At 48.8% G+C, this 24,118-nt stretch overlaps 1 protein-coding gene across 1 annotated transcript in view; it reads left to right on the forward strand.

Moving 5' to 3' along the window:
- The window catches only part of LOC149365210 (beta-scruin-like), a 212,990-nt gene that overhangs the window by 74,601 nt on the left and 114,271 nt on the right, over positions 1-24,118 (forward strand). The window contains exon 8 of the mRNA XM_089540996.1: positions 16,707-16,823. Within this exon, the coding sequence (XP_089397122.1) occupies positions 16,707-16,823 (117 nt within the window). The remainder of the gene's footprint in view (positions 1-16,706; positions 16,824-24,118) is intronic.

A 24,118-nucleotide genomic window follows, 5' to 3' on the forward strand; every position in this document is an offset into this window, starting at 1 on the left:
AGCAGGGCTGCCTCCCATGCCTCTCGGGAAGGGGAAGGATTGGGGGGAAGGGAAGGATTCTTTTGACAGGCCCAAACCATGTGGAAGGTATCGGATACTTCCCCACAGTGAGGGCAGCGCCCATCAATTTTGGGGTCGAAATGTTTCACTATTGCAGGACACAACAGAGTGTTGGTCTGCAAGCGCCTGAGAGTTCGCTCATCAGCTTTTCTCAGGCCCTTAGCAGGGACCGGGAAAAGCCGATGGCGTTCGCAATAGTCGTCAAGCATTTCTCTGAATCGCAGAAGCAGTTGCACAATCTCTGAGCCGGAAGAGCCTGGATTAGGTGCCCGGTAGGTAAGCGCTCGGGCAGCCGCGTCCGCAGCCTCATTACCTCTAACGCCCTGATCGCCCGGAGTCCAAACTATGCGTTTGGGTGAAGGGTCCGATTCCCTTACTGCGCGTTTTAATATACAGTAGGCTAAAGGTGAAATCTCACCAGCCAGGTAGTGTAGACAGGCTCGACGCGAATCTGTCACGATTACCTTCGAATTTAAGTCCGAGGCGGCAAGCGCAATAGCTACTTCCTCGGCCTGCGCTGAATTTCGAGCTCGAAAGGAGAGGCCGTTAACGCATATTGATCCTGGTGAACTACTTCGGCGGTGTAGAATCCATTGGGCGACGGCCCTGCCACGTCAACGTAGTATACACCCTGTTTGGATCCGTGTTGGTGTTCGAGGGCCCGAGCGCGCGCCTCTCGTCTGCCTTCGTGTGTATGTGTGTCCATGTTGCGCGGGAGTGGAGGGACCCAGAGCTTGTAACGCCATAGCTCCGGAATTCGACACGTCTCCTCTGGAGTGCACTCGTGTTGGATGTGCAAGCGGTCTAGCAGGCGGCGCCCGGATGCAGTCTGCGAGAGTCGCGTATATTGGTTCACGAGGTGGGCCTCCCGTAACTCCTGGTAGGAGTTGATTACCCCCAACGCCGACAACTTAGCATTGGAGGTGGCCACTGGGAGGCCCAGTGCTCGCTTTGTAGCCTTTCTAACGATGATGTCGATTCTTATTTCATGTTGTTTCGTAGTGCGAAGATAGGGAACGGAGTAGAGGATCCTGCTGGTCACAAAGGCATGGGCGAGCCGAAGCGCGTCCCTGCCTCGCAACCCGCCGCGCTTGTTAGAAACGCGATGGATCATGCGTCCGACCTGTTCGCCTACGCGCTTGAGTTTGGCAATAGTGGGTTCCGGGCTGAGCCTGTTATGGATGAACAGACCTTGTATGCGGAGCTCCCCGACCTCTTTGATAGGACCTCCCGTCAAAGAGATTTGCAAACTCGTGTTGTCTTTAGGATTGGATCTGATGTGCAGAAGTTCCGATTTTGCGGGAGCACATTGGAGACCACAGCCGATAGCGTAGCTATCGGTTATGGTGGCGGCCCGCTGAAGGCGGTCCTCCATTTCCCCAAGGCTCCCTTCGGTAGTCCAAATTGTTATGTCATCCGCGTAGAGTGCGTGATGGATGCCTTCCACCCGGGCCAATTGGTGGGGAAGCTGCATCATGGCAATGTTGAAAAGAAGCGGCGACAAGACCGCCCCTTGGGGTGTACCCCGTGTACCGATCGTGTATGGTCCGTATTCATCGTCCTCAATCTTGAGGAAGGCCTGACGCTTCGAGAGAAAGTCTCTTACATATGTGGATGCCTTGCGCCCACAATCGGTGGTACTCAAGTTAGCCAAGATGCTTCCATGACGAACGTTGTCAAAGGCCCCCTTAAGATCGAGGGCAAGGATGGCCTTGTCGTTGTGGCGCATGGCAGTGGGTCGTATTATGTAGCGGTGTAACTGGAGGAGGACGTCCTGCGCAAACATATGTGGTCGGAACCCGAACATGGTGTCTGCAAGAGGCCCTTGGTTTCTATGTGTGGAGAGAGGCGATCCCTAACCATCGTCTTCATAAGCTTTCCCACACAAGAGGCTAGTGAGATGGGCCTCAGGCTGTCGGTATTCACTGGCTTGCCTGGCTTAGGGATGAAAGTGACCAAGGAGGTCTTCCATTCGGGAGGGAGTGGACGCCCGTCCCAAATCTGGTTAATGTACACTAGCAGGTGGAGGTAGGCCGAATCTGGGAGGTTGGCCAACAGATTGACTGTTATGCGATCCCGACCCGGAGCCGTACCTCGCCGCATTTTAGCTAAAGCCGCCTTAAGGTCGTGTAACTCAAAAGGGGCATCAATGTCGGTATTCGGCTTTCCCGCGTACTCGTACTCACGCCCAAATGGGTCCTCTAAGCGGCAGAGATATCTGTCGCACAGGGTGTCCGCGAGTTGAGCCGTCGTACCTTGGTACCCGTGCAAATGCCCGCCGGAGCTTTCTTTGCGTCTCCTCTCTCGTTTGAGCGGGGTCGATGAGACTGCGAAAGAAGCGCCATGTTCCTCTCGAGCTCATCTGACGCGCTGCCGAATTACACTTCTCTATCCAATTTGAATCGGTGAGCTGGGCAGCATACGCCGCAGCCTGCTCCGTGAGGTCTACAATGCGAGCAAAAGTTTGCGATTCTGCTTTTGCTTCTTCCACCGTTTGGTAAGACTCCGGCGCGCCTCCCACAAGTGCAGGAGGTGATTGTCCACTGCAGGGATCTCTTCGGTGGTGTGAAGTGTCGTGACGTGTTGTCTTTGTATTGTGTCTAATTGCTTTGCCCACTCCGCATATCCGCCGGAAAAGAGCACGGGAGGTATCTCTTGTGTTCGAAACTTATGCCAATCAGTCAATTTAGCGTGGCCCCACTTTTTGCGAGCCGCCTTCGCCAGAAGAGTAACCCGAAGAAGGCAGTGATCGCTACCAAGAGTCTCTCCCAGGTTCTCCCGGGTAGCGTCTCTGGTGTTCGTAACAAGAGTCAGGTCAGGGCATGTGTCTCGCGTAACCGAGTTACCCTTCATGGGGCTACCCGGCGGCGACGCCAAAAGGCAGAAAACTGGAAGAAGTAGTGACGCAGGAAGGGTTATCGATCCTTACCGATCCCACCTACCCTACGAGCCTGGGAAACAGTGTCAGTTGAGATGCATGTCCGGACCTGATGTTCACCAAGAACATACAAAGCTCTATTTGGAAGAATACCGAGCAGCACCTGGGAAGCGACCACTTCATACTGTCTCTGGAGATAAGCGCAAACGCGTGCAAGCGCAAAATAGGTATCTCAAGAGTTACGAACTGGGACAGGTGGAGAAAGGCCCCGGCATCTACTGCAAACCCTATTACCGCGGTCAAGGATGAGTTGCACACCTTGAAAGCCTTTACTAAAGAGGTCTGCATGAAGATTACCCAGCGGTCGATCCGCACCTTCTACATTTATGGGAAGCGAGGCACTCACTGACAGAGATGGCGAAGACAACGGCTTAACCGCAAAGCGAAGAAAAAATAGAGTAGATAAACAAAAAGGCTGAATCGTACGCCATATCCTTAACCAAACAGAACTTGAATTCGCTCTGCGATGGTATTCAGGTGAAGCTAGGTGTGTCAAAGACTTGGAAGCTCCTGCGTGTCCTAATCGACCCCAGCAGCAGCAAGTTGGCCACTCAATACAGGCTCACGAAGATCGTACACACCACCCTGGGTACGGACACAGAGGTCGTGGAACAGCCGGAGTATTCTGTGCTGCCGAATCCCAAGCTCACGAAAGAAGAAATCAAAGCAGAAATCGCGGCCATGAGAAAAAATGCAGCTCCAGGTCCAGATCAAATAACAGCGAAGCTCTTATGTAACCTCAGCGATGACACCATCACCTCGCTGGTGGAATGCTTCAACGAGCAGCATTGGGCTACAGTGACATTACCAATGTCCTGGAAGACAGCTGAGGTTCGGTTCATTCCGAAGCCGAACAAACCCCTTACACTGGTTAATCCAAGACCGATATCGCTGACCTCGTGTTTGGGGAAGCTCATAAAGAGGGTCGTCAACACGAGACTGAGTAGATACTTAGAAGAGAACAACCTCCTACCTAACACTCCATTCGGCTTTCGCACTCACCTATCGACACAGGACGCCCTACTGTACTTATACAACGACCTCCTTGAGACACCTCCTAAGTCACAGACAAGGGCCATCGTGACACTTGTATTGAAAGGAGCGTTCGATAACGTTCTACATAAAAATATCCTGCAAAGCCTCGCCGATACCAACTGTACTCGAGATGAAAACGGTGCTTGCCTGTGAAGCGTGGGATGAGTACTGGCGCCATGAAATGCAATTTCGATTGCACACAGAGGCTAACTCAAAGCGCAGCGAGCACATTGCGAATCGCGCAATGGCTGCTCGTCGCCGCAGAGGCCCGTGGGAATCTCGGGAAATGTCCAAGCTGTCGGCTTCGCAAGAGCAGCAAAAGTTTCGATCTCGGAGATTTTGAATAATTAACGCCTGCCCTGTCGACGAGGGCTCCCAACGATGGCGTGTTTACCGTGTACAGAGCGATAAAGGCGCACCCCCACAGTATAGCGACAACGACCCCGATCAGTGTAAAGGGAGTAAGAGGGCGATGAAAAAAATCTCGTTGGAGTTGAAAGGCAGGCACAGCTTGGGAAGTGATGAATGGCCCCCTGCAGATCCTCGCGAGTGCCGTTCGGCTTATCGGCATTCCGTTTACGCTGTGTGGCCGGACTGATCAGCGCGCCTGCTGTCGGTGCACTGCTTTGTTTCGTTTCTGACATTTATTGCACCTTGATCATTTGTTGTTGCCCCATATTCGGTGCGTGGCAGGTTTAAAACAGCACGCGCGGGAAGTGGTGTCTAATTAGCGAAATACCTCGATTTGTATATAAGGCGCCGGAAGCTTTCTTTTTTCGCTGTTTTGCTGTTTTTGTGCACGCTATATCAGAGAAATCCAGGCTGATCTGCTGGAGTCGTTTAAAAGCCACGCTTTGGAAATAAGTTCAGGAAGTGGCCCCGTATCTCAGTTCTTTCGCTTGGAGCTTCGTAGTTGTGTCAAAAGTTTATGTGCTGATTTATTAAAGGGGTCGTGAAATGTTTTCCGAGAATTTTGAACGACGTGTGTATTTGGAATTCTGACCTTTCATTCAATAGCAAACCTTGGTTCGTTTCATCGTCGAGGTTGATTGAATAGCGAGAAAAACTAAAGTTTGGTTTCCTAGCGCGCGTTCCCCTCAACTCTACAGCAAACGTCATCTAAGAAGCCAATCAGAGGCTTCTGTCACCTACACAACAAGGCGGCTTAGCGAGGCCTGTTCAGCCATAGCTGACCGGGGTCACAGCACCATATGGACTCGAATATGGCGTCAAAAAGACGTCATGCCAGGTAATTAAAAAAAATGGCCGATCTTTGCGAGCTGCACCGTCGCCTGTTTAGAACGGAGTCTGCACCTGTTGGGCTGACACATGTGCGAAAACTCGGCCGGTGTGCCGCACCGGTCTCCGCTTGCGAACTGCCGCCCACTGGAAGCAGGGACACACGGAGCGGCAAGCATCTTCGCGCTGCTAGACTGAATCCCGGCCCACAGCCGGTGTAACACTTTGCCACCGCACACCAGTGCCTGAGCGCTGCTTGGCTACTTGAAGTTCGCACCAGAAAAGACAAAATAGCGATGTTATCAAAAAGGCTTCCTGCTGTACTATAGTGACAAGAAAACTCAAACAGCGCTAGACAAAAGGACCGGAAAGAGGAGGAGACAAACACGGCGCTGAACTTATAACTGAATGTATTTGATGAAAAATGTCAATATATAAATACAAAAATCGGCACACGTGCGCACAGTCGTACATCAAAGTTCAGATAAAAACTACAAGCCGCCATAATCGCACGTGTTGTAACTGCCTCCAAGCTGCCCTTTGTGCAGCAATGTTATTTCTTTCGCTGACCAGTCTAAAGAAGTTTTGCTAACGCAACCATTACATTTTCTGGTGATGTGGAAATCTTCGGCGACTTCTCTTGTATTCTGGTTCCTATGAAAAAATAACAATTAAGTGTCTTCAAAGATTGGTACGCATTTGCACACACTGCATTGACTTGCCAGGTTCGTGCCTGTTTTCTCCATAAGTCTAATATGGTTGTAACGGCCTGTCTGGCCTATATAAGGACGACCACACGATAATGAAATCTGGTACAGAACGCCCATCTTGCAATTAACGAACTTATTCACATGGCTCACCTTGCGGACAGGCTTCCGTTTGACACCTTCCTGATTTCTCTGAACTGCTGCCCCTAACTTACCCAGCTTATTAGGAGCAGAAAAAATAACCTTCACGCCATACTTGGCCCCTACCCTCTTAAAACGATGTGACAACGCGTGCACATAAGGCATGACAATTTTTTTCCGTCATTTTCTTTGGGCTGTCACGAACACTTCAGTGCTCTAAGAATGTTATCCTGATTCTGTACTTGTGGCTGGTGCAAATAAGATTCTTAGAGCACTGAAATGTTCGGGACAGCCAAAAGAAAATGCTAATGACACCTTCCATTTGTCGTCATCGTTCTCCTGGAAACACGGCTGCGCAGAATGCGCGCGAGCTCGCCTTAGAAAGGAAGAAGCCGAAGTGTCTGGCAAGCGAATGCTCCGCTAGGTGAGTTCGTCCAACACGCGATGATACCGAGAAGGTGTCGCCGTAGCGCAGAAGAAGATCTTTAACTTGTTTTTGCTGCGTCGAGGAGAGTGCTGGATTGACGTCGAACGTGAAACTAGTGACAGGGCTCTGTTGTTCAGACAACGACATTGTGGAAATACTGGGTGTGCTGCTGACATGGGTGATGGCATCAACGTCAGCCACAACGGTTCCCACGTTCAGATGTTGGTGTGCACCACTGAGATTGGTTATCAGCACTTCTGTTGCTCCGTCGACGAGATGAACGACTCCTCTGGCGACAGCAAGGCTCCTGGCAAACAAAGATCTGGTTGCCTTCCGCGACGCCTTCGAAATTCCGCACAGTCTTGGCGCCGACAGAAACCATGTGACACGAACGAGGTGGAATGGTGACGTTGTCATCAGGATGCAAAGTGCGGTCGTGTGTTCTGAATCTCTGTGTATTGCGTTCTCTGTGGAGAAACACACGGCCTTTGACTGGAGGTCGATGACCGCTCCATTCTCGGTCAAGAAATCCATTCCGAGAATGACGTCACGTGAACAATGTTCGAGTATGACGAACGTTGCTAGGTAAGTGCGCCTTCAACTGTCACTCGATGTGCATGTCCCAGTCGGTGTAACTAAGTGACCCCCGGCTGTACGAATCTGTGGGCCCACCCACGGGGTGGTGACCTTTTTCAGAGTTGCGGCGAAATGTCCACTGAGGATAGAGTAATCGGCTCCTGTGCCGACGAGTGCAGTGACGTCTGTTCCGTCGAGGGAAATGCTGAGGTTTACTGTCGTAGACGTCGTGTGACAGGTACGGCGTGGTGTTCGGTCCCGGCTGTGGTGCGACGCGGGTTCGCTTCGATTTGTCAGGTGACATTGACGTCGAGTCGGCGTATCATGGTTTTTGGACGGACGTTGGTCGTGGCATCAGGTGGCCACCTAGTTGCGGCGTAGGAGGGTCTTGTACGTCGATGAGCAACCTCCCCCTCAAAGGTTGCTGCTTTTAGTTTTCCTAGCGGGGGCTTGGCGACCTTTCCCGCGGAAAGTCACCGTAAGACCGACGAGAAGAAGAGAAACGACGTGGGGATGGCGACCTGCGTGTCCCGCCGGCTGATTCGGCGAGATAATCGTTGATTTCCCTGGGTCGCTGCCCAGGCTGCGGACGTGGTACATCGGCGGAGAACCCCTGCAGGCCCATCTGACGTGACCTGCAATTGCCAGTACAGGTAGCCCGGCTCACCGCAGTGATAGCAGAGTGGACGGTAGTTGGGAGTGCGCCAGATGGTAATTTTACGGGGATAGTTGGAGCTGGACGAGCAGGTTGTGGTGGCCGAAAAGAGGCCGGGGTTTCCTGAAGGCAACTCGGCGGCGGTTGCGCGCGGCGAGCAACAGCGGCGTATGTCATTAGCGGTGGGGCTGTGGACGGCTGAAAGGGAGCTGGGGTTGTAAGCGCCTGTTGCACCTCTTCGCGAATAACATCGGATAGGTTAGGAACCGTTGGCGCAGGCGGCTTAGCCGGGAACAGCTTCTGGAGCTGCTCGCGAACGACAGCTCGTACGGTTTCGCGAAGCACGTCAGTGGCATTGATGTCAGTGGCTGCCGCAGTCATGGCCAAAGGCTGACGCTCGTATTGCCGCAACCGCATATCGAGTGTCTTTTCCACGGTGGCCTCCGACAGAAACTCTGCGACCGTGCTCGGTGGATTGCGAACCAGTCCGGCAAAGATTTGCTCCTTTACACCTCGCATAAGGTACCGGAGTTTCTTCTGCTCTGTCATGTCCGGGTCAGATCGACGAAATAACTTCGCCATCTCTTCGAAGTACACCAGCACGCTTTCATTTGGGAGTTGAGTTCGGGACTAAAGGAGCAGGTCGGCCCGTTCTCTTCGAAGCACCGAGGTGAAATCCTCCAGGAACTGGCCTTTCAATACATTCCACGTCGTTATAAACGACTCCCGGTTCTCGAACCACGTACGAGCTGCGCCCTCCAGCGAAAAGAACACGTGTTGAAGCTAGAAGTCATTCGCCCATTTGTTGTATCGGGCCACGCGTTCAAATGTCTCCGGCCAGTCTTCCGGGTCTTCGCCTGGAGAACATTGGAAGATCGGTGGTTCCCGAGGCTGCTGCAGCACAACGGAAGGTGAACTAATCGTCGTCTGGATGCCTCTTTCGGGCTGGACGGTCGTCGACGAGGGCGCTGGACGAACCGCTTGGGTCGAGCGAGACTCCAGAGTCCCAAACTCGGGTTGAAGGCCTTGGAGCCGGCGGCTGCCGTGGTGTACAGGCGTCAACTCGATGGCAGATGATCCTCGAGGACTTCAATCCCTGCTTGCTGGGGGAGTCCGAGGCATGGAATGCGTTTCCCAGCACCTCCACCAGATGTCACGTGTGGTTCAGTACGTCAGGCACGGTTGGGTACGTCAAAGTAGGCGACTGCAGCGGACGTCGGTAGCAGCCCAAAAGCGGAGCATTCGCTTGCCAGACACTTCGGCTTCTTCCTTTCTAAGGCGAGCTCGCGCGCATTCCGTGCTGTCGTGTTTCCATGAGAACGATGACGACGAGTGGACGGTGTCAATATGATGGACCAGGTTGTCCGGTATCTGCAACTCGTTTTCTGTGCCTGCGTCAGCTGCTTCAGGAGAGCGATCTTTCAGTGCTCCGAGGAGAGTAAAAACATTTCTGCGCAATCGCGCAGAACGCGTGAGGAGGCTGAACACCTTCTCCTCCTCTACGTGCACAAGAAGAGAGTTGCGGACCTGCATTTGGATGCAGTTATGAAAGAGTTCGTATCTAGAACGGCAGAACGAACAGCAACCTTCGGCTTCCTTTGAAAACCTCTCCTGCCCAACGTCCTCTTGTCATGCTAGCCTTGAAGATCGTAAGTCTGCGACGCTATAGCCTTGTACCTAGTGCCTACTTTCATATCTACTTGCATGAATGTATCAGTTCATATTTGCTTCATTGCGAGCGCGAATTCAGAATTATTAAAAATATTTTTTCGCAGCTTTCGAATCCGTTTACTCACTTGCGTGGTCTGCGCAGGTTTCAGTAATTATGAAATTTCCGAACGTTTTTAAAGTGTATATACCGATGTAGAACAAGCTAGGATGCAATTGTGTAAGACTGAAGCGGCTACAATGAATTAAGACAGTAATAATAAGAATTAGAAGTTTCCAGGAGTCAAGTGGATGCAGCTAGCACAGGATCGCGTTAATTGGAGGAATATGGGAGCGGCTTTTGCCGTGCAGTGGGTCTAGTCGGGCTGATGATGGTGATGATAAAGCAAGGACAATACTTGCCCCCCCCCCCCCCCTCCCTTCCCAATAACGTTGCGGAGTCCCTGCCCCCCTAGATAGGTTCGTGTAAGCAAGGCTAAAGCCATGGAGGATGGAGAAGCAGAACCGAAACCGGTCCCAGGTCCGTGATCGATTTATGACTGCGTGCTGCAGCTTAACAGAGTACAACGACGTGTGCAAACCAATGACAATCTATTTTACTTCCTAAGCAAATGAAAGTTAAAGATATGTCTACCTTTCTAAAAGTCATAAGATGACGTAGTCGAGTAGTGCGTGCCGGCCGACGGCGTCGCATGGTCGTTTCATGAGTGCAAAGGGCAACGATTTCAAACGGGCTTTATTAAATGCGGGCTCAATATTGCGCCGAAATATTTCAGAATCAGCATGTGTAATGTTTATGGACGCAGTAAGAATTACAACCTGGCAGCTTCATTTTCTTTTCACAACTCCTTTAACGTTAGCGGCGAACGCTGAAATAGCGTGCGCCCTACGACGCCCTACGTTTAGGCAACATGGCGGCGCCCCTCGAAGCGAGGCCTCTCGCTTCACCACCGGTTCGTCGTTGACGCTACGCTGTGCCCCATGTTCATCATCATTAGAGTTCCTGTATATGCTCCCGCAGGGAGCAGAGTTGCGCGAAGGTCCGCCATCATGTTCCAAGCTGTGCGGGAAAGCCACTTCTCGTACGTACAGGGGCTGCGTACCTCGCTGTGTAGGGCGCTTGGGCTATTCTTTTTCTCCTTTAAATAGATTGCCTTGAAGGCAAGTTTCTAAACGTAACGCTGAAAACTAATCTGATTTGCGGAGGGTGTGCATACAGCACGAAAAAAAAAATCGCCAAAGGTTAACAGCAAATCGTAACCATGACAAACTGACGAAAAAAGACTGGAAACGGCCTGCGAGTTTTTTTTTCTTTCTGGAACCAGTAATTTCATAAGAACAAGCAGTTCCGTTCCATGAGGCAGCGTCTGTCCCATCCTGTCTTGCTGCGTGCACGTCTTAAGAACAAAAAGAGTATAGCGATGAATTACTTTTTTTCACAACTAGCACCGCCGCGTGTTCTGTACGAGTTATGCGCGAAAAATACGAAAACGCATCTTTCTATAACCACATTAAAATAATTGTTCAACTTGTTGTAGGCAAGCAGACTAAAGCAACGGGAATGCATTGAACGAGGCGAGTCTGACATAACGAAAAAATTAACACTCAATTGCTTGCCCAACACATTTCACAAAATGTACCCCGTTGCTAAATGCAGTGATAGGACGGATCTTTAAAGGACCTTGAAAGTACTCTTACACGTAGATATTATTTAACTTTCCTCATTTTTGATCGAAAAGCACTATCGTTTCACCTGAGTTATTAAATTGCAATAGTTGTTGATTACTGTGGTAGGTTTTCCTGCCTGCTTCATCCTTATTGCTCGGAAAAGCTAATTTAATGTTCTGCTTTGCATTTTTGTACTCCTTCTTCGTAGATTCGGCTTAGTTCGCAGTGTCAAAACATTTCGTGACTCCTGGATTTTTTTAAAGCCGAGGTTATAGGCTGATTTTCTGTCTTCTAGCTGAAATTATTCGCGGCATCAAGATTTGCGACACTTGTTTACATGCGATTTTTGCCTATCCTATCGTCACATCTCTCACTTAATCCTTGTCAGATGGTTTTTAAGGGCATTTTTACTAAGAACAATACTTTATAGCATAGGCAGACAAATGGTTTAGGGGGGTTTAACTGCCCAAAGCGACTCAGGATATGACAGGGAACAGTACATGGCCTCTAGAATTTCGGCTCCATCGAAATTCGACAGCCGCGGCCGGGATGGAACCCGCGTCATTCGGGTCAGCAGCCGAGAGCTATAACCACTAAGCCACCGCAGCGGCTGCATAGGCAAATGAAATGTTTATGCAGGTGAGACTGGCATCGAAATGTAGCAAAACTTTGCATGGAATTTGCTTCTTGAACATTCATTGTCCCTTATATTTCACCTCGAACCATCACTACAGAAGGCTCGAAGCAGCAGTAGAGTAAGCAGAGCCTGCCCTAGTGAAGGGCCAAAAAGTTGCAGATGCAGATTGTAAATTCTGTACAATTTCAATGCAGTGATATGCTGCAAATACCGCTTCGAGGGACAGGTATAGGCTCAAACTAGTATCCATAAAAGGACACTAAATGAAAGATATAGACAAACAAGATTTTCGTTGCGTGTTCCTTATTTGATAATGTCTGTAAGATAAAAAAAACTAGTGATTTGTTCAAGGTCAACAAATGTCGACACATGAAAAATGTTTTTACCAATGCAATTCTGATTTTGCTGTCGAAACGGGCAAATGTTGGTTGTGATGGCACTGGTAGATCTTGGAACATGTTAGAAATTTTTATTTATTTATCAGTACTGTAAGCCTTTCACAGCCGCAAACAGGAGAGGTTCATTCTCAAGAGCCACTTGAGGCGTCGACGCACTTCGGCCGCCGACCTTCCACATGGCACTGCGTAAAACGCTTTGCCGTTTCCCGTGCGATTGCTGCAGTTTGGCGCACTGCACCCAGTCATAGCTGACGAGTGCGTCCGTCACCGCCACTTCAGAACGCCAAACCAGACGCCACAGGTGTGCACGGAAAACAAATGTACGTAGCCGACAGCGCGGGCTCGCATGAGGCGTCGAGCTGACAAGGGCTCGCTCGGCGCTGCACCTGTGAAGTCAGCTTCTCCGCGGAGTGTAGAACACACGACGTCACGAAAATCATGTGACCGCCTCTCGGCGAATGGTGTTCGGAGCGGCGAGGGAAAACAGACGCGCAACTCTGCTACCTTTGGTAGCATATACAGTAACTCTAATCATCATCTTCATCAGCCAGACTACACCCACTGCAGGGCAAAGGCGCCTCCCATGTCTCTCCAATTAACCCTGTCCTTTGCCAGCTGCGGCCACTGTATCCCCGCAAACTTCTTAATCTCATCCGCCCACCTAACTTTCTGCCGTCCCCTGACACGTTTGGCTTCTCTTGGAATCCACTCCGTTACCCTTAAGGACCAGCGGTTATCTTGCCTTCGCATTACATGCCCTGCTCAAGCCCATTTCTTCCTCTTGATTTCAACTAGGATGTAATTAACCCGCATTTGTTCTCTCACCCACTCCGCCCTCTTCCGATCTCTTAACGTTACACCTATCATTTTCCTTTCCATAGCTCGTTGCGTTCTTCTTAACTTAAGCTGAACCCTCTTTGTTAGCCTCCACGTTTCTGCCTCATAGGTGAGTACCGGTAAGATACAGCTGTTGTATACTATTCTCTTGAGGGATATTGGCTAACTACCATTCATGATCTCAGAGAATCTGCCATATGCGCTCCACCCCATTCTTATTCTTCTAGTTATTTCCCTCTCATGATCCGGATCTGCGGTCACTACCTGCCTTAAGTAGACATATTCTCTTACTACTTCCAAACCTCGCTACCAATTGCGAAGTGCTGTTCCCTTGCTAGGCTGTTGAACATTACTTTGGTTTTCTGCATGTTAATTTTTAGCCCCACCGTTCTGCTCTGCCTGTCTGTCATTGATCATGTTTTGCAGTTCTTGTCCTGAGTGGCTTAGCAAGGCAATGTCATCAGTGAATCGCAAATTACTCGGGTATTGTCCATTAACTCATATCCCCAACTGTTCCCATTTCAGGCCCCGGAATACCTCCTTTAAGCAGGCAGTGAAGATCATTGGCGAGATCGTTATATTCTGCTCATTTCTCTATCACCTGATTGATAGTGCGAATGTGGTCTATTGTCGAGTATCCATTACGAAAGACTGCCTGATCATTTGGTTGACTGAAGTCCAAGGTTGTCCTCACTCTAGTAGCGATTACCTTAGTAAATACCTTGTAGGCAACGGACAATAAGCTGATCGGTCTGTAATTGTTCAAGTCCTTGACGTCTCCTTTCTTATGAATAAAGATTAGCGTTCTTCGAAGCTTCTGGTACTCTCGAAGTCAGAAGGCATTGCGTATACAGGGTGGCTAGTTTTTTTAGCACAATCTCTCCTCCATCCTTCAACAAATCTGCTGTTATCTGATCCTCACCAACTGGTTTCCCCCTTTGCATTGTTCCTAAGGCTTTCTTTACTTCATCCTTCGTTACTGGCGGGATGTCCCATTGCTGTGCTCGACTGCCTCGCTCAGTAACTTGATGATTACATTCGCTACTGTATAGATTTGTGTAGAATTATTCGGCTAATTGAACTATCTTATCCATATTGATGATGGCATTGCGCTCTTTGTCTTTTAGCGCATGCATCTGGTTTTTACCCATGCCCAGTTTTCTCCTCACTGCTTTTAGGCTACCTCCGTTCATTAGAGCATGCTCGATTTTCTCCATGTTAAACTCTCTTATGTCGGCTACCTTGCGCTTATTTATTAACTTCGATAGCTCTGCTAGTTCTGTCCTGTCTGTGGAGTTAGACGTACTCAACCTTTGGCGTTTCTTAATCAGATCTTTAGTCTCCTGAGATAGCTTGCTGGTATCCTGTCGAACCATCCACCACCTACTTCTGCGGCGCGCTCTGCAACGATAGCTGTGAGATTATCATTAATTGTTTCAACACTGCTGTGGTTTTCTTCAGTTAAAGCGGAAAATGTGTTCTGCAGCGACATTCTAAATTCAGCTACCTCCCCTCTTATTGCTAACTCGTTAATAGCCTTTCTCTTCACTAGTTTCCTCTGTTCCCTCTTCAAATCTAAGCTTATACGTGACCTTACCATTCTGTGATCGCTACAACGGACCTTACCGAGGACCTCCACATCCTCTACGATGCCAGGGTGAGCACAAAGTATGAAGTCTTTTCATTTTTAGTCTCACCATTGGGGCTCTTCCACGTCCACTTCCTGTTTGCTCGTTTGCGGAAGGTATTCATAATCTGTAAATTATTTCTACCTGCGAACTCTACTAATAACTCTTCCCTACTATTCTTAGAACCTATGCCATAGTCACCTACCGCCTGGTCTCCAGCCTGCTTTTTACCTACTTTCGCATTAAAGTCGCCCATCAGTACAGTGTACTGTGATTTTACTTTGGTCATTGCCGATTCCACATCCTCATAGAAGCTTTCAACTATCTGGTCATCATGGCTTTATGTAGGCGCGTAGGCCTCCACCACATTCAGCTTGTACCTCTTATTAAGCCTAATTACGATAGCTGCCACACTCTCGTTAATACTGTAAAACTCCTCGATGTTGCCAGACATATCCTGATTTATGAGGAATCCCACACCTAGTTCTCGCCTATCTGCTAATCCATGATAGCACAGTACATGTCCGCCCTTTAGTACTATATACGCCTCATCTGTCCTAACCTCACTAAGCCCTATGAATCCCATTTATTTAATGCCCCATGTTCACGGCAAACTAAAGGCACACGAAGCTTTCGCTTTGCCTGAACTTGTTTGAATCACAAAATTTGAGTGATAAAACACCCCAGATTTTCAGGTTGCTTCCGTGTTTACAGAGCTGCTAGGATTAGCGAGTTAGCGTCCATTGACGTCAGAAAGCGCGCGAGCGTGTGCTCCAACGCGGCTCTACGTTCAGGTAACATGGCGGCGCCCGTCGAAGCGGGGCCTTGCGCTGCACCACCGATTCGCTGTCGCCGCTACTCTGTGCACTTAGTTCACGGCAAACGAAAGCCTTGCGAAGCTTTCGCTTTCTCTGAAGATACCATCACCGTAAAATTTTAGCGATGAAATGCGCCAAATTTTCAGATTGCTTCTGTGTTTGCATAGCTGCTAGGCTTAGCGAGTACGCATTGCTTGGTCGCCATGGACATGACTGAGACGTTCGAATGGGGTTTTCCGCCTCAGTAAAAAAACACACACTTATGAGTTTTACTTTTCAATCGTATGCCTGCAATAATAAGTTTCTGAGGAAGAAATCAACGCATATCTTAAAATATTTTTTAAGAATATCTTTTTTTTTTGCAGTAGTGGCGCTGCAAATCGATAAATGCAAGCCTGGCTCACCTGCGCAGGGGAGACCTCTATTCTAAAACTGACCGGCGCACTCGTACGTAGCACTGGGGCCCACTATTTCCTTGGGGCCCCCAAGCCTTTGGGCCCCTTATTCTAAATTGCTCTAAAAACTAACCCAGCGAGTGGCGGTTCGCAGCAAATGCGGCAGGCTTGTGCGTCAACTGCGCTAACATGGCTCGTCTCTTGTGCCTCATAGCTGCGGCTGTGGCTGTGCACCCTAGCTGTGCCGCGCTCATCATACATCACTGTATTGTGGTATGACGTCACTAAAACTTTGGTTACTCTACCAGCGTAGTGACGTAGGCGTTTATCGCGCTAGCGACGGGTAAAGATCGTGAGAGAGCGTTTAGGTAATCTTTGGAACCGAATTAAGATATTGTTTTAAATGTTGTATCCAACCCCTGGCTGTGAGTGCCCTTGCGTACAGAGGAATCCCATGGGAGGCTGCCTATAGCCTCAAAAATTGGTGTCTCCACCCCCTTTAAAGATGTTCACAACTGAGAAAGACAGAACAAAGGGATTTCTGATTTGTGAACGTCTTATTTTTTCGTTTTCTGTTAGTACTGACAACAGGTTCCCCGCACTTTCTCTTAGGAGAATATGCTAGTGTTAGCCAAAACGAATATTAGATAGTGATGCATTGGTTCCACGCTTATATTGCAACTGAGCAACGGGATTAGTACTGTAGAGTAGGCAGATTGGAGTCTCCATTTTTTGTAAATTCCCGTCTGTGCGATTTGTAGAAAAGTGTGACATATAGATTGAAAATACGGCAGGCCAGTGAGCAAGGGGAGGCCACTTCTGCTCCCCAAAACGTCCCCACAATGTCCCACATACGTCTTTCTCTTCATCTTCCGGCAGGTCGCATAGCCCTTTATTTCCGGCCGCTCAAGAACGGCTGGGAGCTGCTGGACGCCATGCCCGCTCCCAGGAACTACCACACGGCGTCTCTTGTAGGCGATGAAGTATTTGTCGTTGGTGAGTCTCATGCAACAGATGTTAATGTATTACATGGCGCAGATCTGCAAAATTAGCCAATGCGTGAATGACAGCATCAGTTTAAAGATGGCGAAGACGGTGGCCTGCCCTTTCATAACAAAGGGCACGGCTGTGGATTACAGGCTTTCTAGTAGTTTAATTTACCCCCCCCCCCCCCCATCAAGAAAAAACGAAACCAAGAGAGTCACGGAAAGTCTTTGAGCCTTTCTACATAAAGAAATACCTCAATTAACGCATCAGCGTGCCGTCTGCTGACGCGACAGCATGAAGGGTCCCGTTCAGTGGATATCCCGGCGTCGTAGTCGTCGTCACCAAAAAATAAGAACTGGTCGAGAGGGCCGCGACGTCACAGGTGGAGCCGCGGGATTCATCATCATCATCATCAGCCTGACTACGCCCACTGCAGGGCATATGCCTCTCCCATGTCTCTCCAATTAACCCTGTCCTTTGCCAGTTGTGGCCACCGTATTCCCGCAAATTTCTTAATCTCCTCTGCCCAAGATAAATTGTGATTATAAGGTCGCAACATTAATAAAATGTCATTGTGACATTTTATTAATGTTGCGACCTTATAATCACATTTTATCTTGGGCAGATGAGATTAAGAAATTTGCGCGAATTATGACCTTGCATGTTACCTGCCGCGGTGGCTAAGTGGTTAAGGCGTTCGTCTACTGAAACAACCTTAGACTTCAATAAACCAAATGATCAGGCAGGCTTTCGTAAAGGATGCTCGACAATAGATCATATTCACGCTATCAATCAGGTTATAGAGAAATGAGCAGAATATAACCAGCCCCTATATATAGCGCTCATTGATTACGAGAAAGCATTCGACTCAGTAGAAACCTCAGCAGTCACGCAGGCATTGCGGAATCAGGGTGTCGAAGAGTGTTATGTGAAAATATTTTAAGATATTTATAACGATTGCACAGCTATCTTAGTTCTCCATGAAGTAAGCAATAAAATTACAATAAGGAAAGGTGTCAGGCAGGGACACACGATCGCGCCTATGGTATTCACTGCCTGTTTACAGGAGGTATTCCGGGGCCTGAAATGGGAACAGTTGGGGATAAGAGTTAATGGAGGATACCTAAGTAAACTGCAATTCGCTGATGACATTGCCTCTCTAAGTCACTCAGGACATGAGCTGCAAAGCATGATCAATGAGTTAGACAGGCAGAGCACAACAGTGGGGCTCGAAATTAACATGCAGAAAACCAAAGTAATATTCAACAGTCTATCAAGAGAACAGCATACAACAGCTGTATCTTACCGGTACTCACCTATGCGGCAGAAACATGGATGCTAACAAAGAGGATTCAACTAAATTTAAGGACAACGCAGCGAGCTATGGTAAGAAAAATGATAGGTGTAACGTTAAGAGATCGAAAGCGGGTTGAGTGGGTGAGAGAACAAACGCGCGTTAATGACAGTCTAGTCGAAATCAAGAGGAATAAGTGACTCTCCTCTATCTGCACGAGGCAGCGGTGGTGGCTCGGCTTGAGCCAGTAGGCAGGCCCGTGCAATTTCCTTTTCATCCTTCTCTCAGTCACAACAACAACAACAAGCTTGGGCAAGGAATGCAATGCGAAGGCAAGATAACCGCTGGTCCTTAAGGGTAACGGAGTGGATTCCAAGAGATGGCAAGCGTAGCAGGGGGAGGCAGAAAGTTAGGTGGGCGGATGAGATTAAGAAATTTGCGGGAATACGGTGGCCGCAGCTGGCGAAGGACAGGGTTAATTGGAGAGACATGGGAGAGGCCTTTGCCCAACAGTGGGCGTTGTCAGGTTGGTGATGATGACCGAGACCCGCGTACGAACCAGACCGCGGCGGCCGCGTTTCAATGGAGACGAAACGCAAAAGGCGTCCGTGTGCTGTGCGATGTCAGTGCATGTTAAAGGGCCACTGACCAGGGTCCGGACATTTTTGAAAAACAAGCCCACTGCATAGATGAGGCATCGAAGATAACCTCTGCAAAATACTAGAGCCATGCGCGCCCCGAAAAGCTGCGAAAATTCAAATCAAAGCCCGTTCGTTCTTTCCTTCCTTCAAAAACGGGCCCGGCCCACTACTCTGCACCCCGCTGACGTCAAGGGGGGCTACTTTCGCTAAAGGCACTCCATTGGTGCATCGTTCTGACTGACGGGAGAAAGTTGGGCGTAGCCTTGGCGTCGCGTCGTCTGCACAACGCTTTCCGCAGCGCCTTCTGTTCTTGCTCATGCCTACAAACCCGCATGAAGGAACAAAAAAAAAAAAAACTGCGGAGGGAGCGTGCGGCGACAGCCTTGAACCCTAGCCATAAAAAGTAAAAAAACAGTAAAACTGAGAGAGTTGGCTCGCCCCCCCCCCCCCCCCCCCCCCCCCCGCCGTGATCCCGTCACGAGACGCTCTGCGTGCGCGCTCCCTTCTCAGTTTCTTTTCTTCTATGCGAGCCCCCCAAAACAAGGTTTTAATTAGCAGTGCAGCAGAGCCTTTCCCTCGCTCGCCCACTTTACCGCTCCGCACACATACCGCTTATCTTTCGTGCATCTTGCGTACGCCTTGACTCCAATGAATGACATATGCTTTGGAGCGGAGAAAAGACACAAACACACAGAACACAAACACGTATGGAGAAAAGCAAACGGGCGGTTGCCGGGTCCGCGCTTCGCCGTGTGTTTCGAACACAACCGACTTCCGCCCCTCCGCTCGTGAAACGGTGGGGAGGCCTAAAAGAAAATGAAAAGGTGGCTCGTTAACTGGGAATGACAAACAGATGTATGAAAGGATGCGCTCGCTAACAAGTCTAGGTGGTCGAGCCGATCGCGCCTCTCGATCGTTCAGTGTGCGGAGAAAATGCAAAAACCAAGAAAAGAATTCTATTGATGGCGGGGCCAAGACGTCGCCCTGTGACGCACTCCACAGACACCACGCCTCCGGCTTACACCGGAGAAGGAAGGGGTGATTTTGCCTTGCCGAGCCTACTCGACGAGGAGCGGGAGAGAAAAATTTCGAGGAGGGAATGGAAGGAGAGGAGGCTCGCTCAAAGTGAGGTAGAGAGTGTCTGCTGGCCGCCGGTGGGCAGGGGGCCTTTAAAGATCCCCAAGTGGTCGAAATTATTCCGGAGGCCTCCACTACGGCACCTCTTGAGCCTCTTTTGCTCCCACCTTTCTCCCTTCCCTTACGGCGTCGTTCAGGTGTCCACAGTGATATGTGAGACAGATACTGTGCCATATCCGTTCCTCAAAACCCAGAACCGACCAATTAGAAGGGAACTGAACCTTGGACCCATGTTTCACGAGTCATACACGCTGCACCTATCCTGTCCTTCATACAGCAGGCGCGACGAAGCTAGCGCTCTTCGCGCTAGAAAGACCCACTATCAAAATTGCGTTTGTTTCTTGCGGTGGGCGAGCGATAAATGCTTTGCCTGCAGGCTTTGGTCATGAGCTTATTGCTGACGACACGCTGCAACGCTTTCTGAGTTAGAATAGTGATTTTTTCGGCATAGCATTGTCAGCGTCAGTGGTGTAGTGCATCGCACGTCTGAACTGAATAGAAATACTGAAGAGTTAAGTTTTAACTATTGTCGTTAGGTTCCTTAATTATTGACATGCGTGTAGTGCACGGTAAGTAATATCCATATCAGTTTTTAGAATTTCGAAAACGTGGTTACTGTCGGTGATGTGGCTCAACAACTTACGGCTGCATCGCGCCAAAATACATGTCCTTTCAAGAGGCTTGCAGGAAAAGCAACCTCTCCATAGCACGCAAGTTGTGGAAATAGCCAAAATTCGTTAGACCACAGCGTCGAGGGTAAGCGCGTTTTGGAAATTCCAAAGAGTGATGTGTATATTAATTACAGTGGGCTACAGCATGTCAGTAGTTAAGGAGCCTAACAGAAATAGTAAAAAAGTTAACTAGAACCCCAGGTGGTCGAAATTTCCGGAGCCCTTCACTACGGCGTCTCTCATAGCCTGAATCGCTTTGGGACGTTAAACCCCGTTAACCAACCAAAGCAAAAAGTTTACTCAGTTTTATTTGAGCAGGCTGCTAGTTAGCACATCCCGGCTGTATTCTGATGTCCTATAGGCGACAAAACTCACCGGAACGTCCCACACGGTTGCGGAGCAGCCCCGGTGGCACAGTGCCGGGTGGCCTGGTGACGAGACCGGCGCTCGGCGCATGCTCGTCCTTCCTTACCTTCAAAAGCATCCCGGTCTTCTCGCTCGTCATCGGTTGTCGGGAGTGCGCCGCTAGGCCCCGTCGCCGCTCCGTCACGCTGCTGACTCATTCGGGGCTGACAGGCGCCTCTCGTTCGCTTTCCCAGGAACTATCGAGTGCAAGTCCTTTAATGTATGGTGCGGAGTTTTCGACGGCAAGATTTTTGGTCCCATCTTCTTCGACAACATGCTTCTTCGACAACAGGCCGACCACTTGCCCTATTTTATAGCGTACCTTCAACATAGCTTTGACGTGCTGTTCACAGAAACGTGGGCGGTGCATGAAATTGATTTTATAAACCTTCCTGATTATTCTCTTTCCTGTTTGAACCGAAGCACGCATGGCGTAGGTGTAGCCATTTACGTGAAAAGCGGTTTTAGGGCTGACCTGCTACCCGAGTTTTCTGTTCTGAATTATGATTTTGAGATACTAACAGTCAAAATTGCTGATAGTATTGTCTCAGTGGTTTATAGGCCCTCGTCAGGTTGCATTGATACCTTTATTGTGCTTTTGATGCCTTTCCTCACTTTTGCTCTCGGGAAAAATCTACGCTTATTGGTGGCGGCTTTAATCTTAACATTCAAGATATTAATCGTAACAGCAGTGCCTTTTCAGAAGCTGTCTTGTGGAAGTAATTTTTGAATTTAATATCCACACCTACTAGATTTACAGCTACTTCTTCAAGTACCCTTGATCTTTTGATTGTTGACGTCGCTTCGTATGCCAATTGTGCTGGAACTATTGCTTCTGATATTAGTGATCACTGCGCTGTATTTGCTTCTGTTGTTGCCTAAACCCCTGCTGTCAGATGTGAACATAATGTCTTTACTTACCAATGTATTAATGAAGAATCCCTAAACCGCTTTAGGCTGTCCATACTTTCTGAAGACTGGAGCTCGATTTTCAATTACTCCCAGCCGGACGAATGTTATAACTACTTTCTTAATAAATTAAAAGTACACTACACACGGTGCTTTCCATGGAAGACAAACCAAAAATCTAAGATCTGGCTTACTTTTGCGGTGCCTCAGGGCAGCCTTTTAGGTCCTTTTCTCTTTAACATATACATAAATGACCTCGTAAACATTGACAGTAACGTTAAATTCATTCTGTACGCAGATGACACCAGTATTTTCTTAACGGGCTCCTCAGCAAAGCATTTATTAAATCGCGGTAATGCTGTTTTTAAAACTTCGCATGCGTGGTCCGTTCAAATAGGGTTGTCTATTAATACCAATAAATTTAAAGCTGTTTTCTTCAGACCCAAGAACGTCAAAATTAAACCACGATCTTCAACCGCAGTCGTGGCCTAGTGGTTTGAGCGCCCGTCTCAGCTGCGGGAGGTGGGTGGTTCGAAACCCACCGCCGGTCACCCACCGGTCAAAAGGGTACAAGCGTCCCCCGGCCTGGCGCTCGGCTTTCTTTAGGGGTGTACGTTTGGAAGAAGTCCTAAAAAAAAAGGGCCACAAATTGGGCTTATGCCGCACGAGGCAGACTTATGGTTGCTTGACGGGGGAACTTATCACTCATCCGTCAAGGCAACTGTTTGGTCTAAGACCCTTTTCCCAAGCATTTCACCCTAGAAGAGCCGAGCACCAAGCCAGAGGAAATCTTGTACCCATTAAAGAAAACCGGTGGGTACCCGGCGGCACTGGGGATCGAACCCAGCACCTCCCGAATGCGAGGCGGATGCTATACCACAAGGCCACGCTTCGGTTTATAAGAAGTTTTCGGCCTGCCAAAACAGCCTCCCCCATAAAATAGAACCATAAAATAGAAGTCGTGGACAGCTTCAGATCACTTGGTGTAATCTTTGACGCCTGTAGGAGCTGGACCGCGCACGCAACACATCTTCGTAAGAAATTAGCTCCTTCCGTAGGTTTTCTTGCTCGGTGCCGCACATAATTTCCTCCCTCTATAAAACAAATGATTTATCACGCCCTATTCCAATCACACATTAACTATTGCCACGTAGTTTGGGCTACCACATCCAAAACGAATCTGCACAAAATTGTAATTCTTCAAAAGAAAGCTATCAGGATTATCTCAGGGGCCAGTTTTACTGCCCGTACGGCTGAACTGCGTACTCAGTATGAAGTAGTTCGTGTAAATGTTTTTCTCGAGTACCGCCTATTATGCTACCTCAAACTTTCTTCACCATCAATATGCAATTTTTTCCTTTATATTGCAATGTTAAAGCCCATGAAAAAGTGTGTTCAAAACCAGATTCACTGAGCAATGGACACTTCCACGCGTTAGAACAAATTATGGCAAACAGGCACTTAATTTCCTCATACCTCATGTTCTAAACAGCTACGAATCTAACCAGCTTAGCATCTATAACCACCGACCACATGATTTAAAAGTGTTCTTTGTAATTAATATTCGATAATTCCTTCCTATTAGTGTAGTTTGTGTATGTATCGGTGTCCTTTTCCCGTTTGTCATCGACCCACCTGTGTGTCACTTTCAAATGCATTTTGTTTAGTTGCAATGTTTTTGCTAGTTTTAAAACTGGTTCTCTGTATAACAATCTCTTCAACCGCAAATATTATAATTTGTTTGCTATAGTGTGCTCGCATGCGACCTGCCACCATTGTATGTATGTGTTTATTTTATTTATTTTTGGTAATGGCTTTTAAATGAGCCACAGGCATCTTCAAGCTATTTGCTTTAGCTTTTGGCATGTGGCTTATTCTAAAGAGTGTTTGCATGTTTGCACTTTTCCGAAATAAAATGAACCTTACCTTACTTACCTTACCTAACGGGCAGCGCTACATAGACGAGGTCTTGAAGGGTCCAGTAGAAAATTTCTGCAGTGACCGTCCCCTGAAGTGTCTTCGGGAGGCGTAGTTCCAGCATGATGGTGCGCCTTTCCACCGCACTACTGCAGCTCGAAGTTGGCTTGATGGCGTCTTCCAAAAGCAATGGATCGGACGGCGCTGACCAGTGTTATGGCCTGCAAGGTCACCGGACATGACCCCATTCGACTTCTTCTCTGGGCGGGTACTTGAAAGATCGGCTATATCGAACCGAGACAACCACTCGAAACGCACCGAACACGAAAA

The sequence above is a fragment of the Amblyomma mixtum genome, chromosome 1, assembly GCF_055824585.1.
Source record: "Amblyomma mixtum isolate Tamu chromosome 1, ASM5582458v1, whole genome shotgun sequence".
NCBI lineage: Eukaryota > Metazoa > Arthropoda > Arachnida > Ixodida > Ixodidae > Amblyomma > Amblyomma mixtum.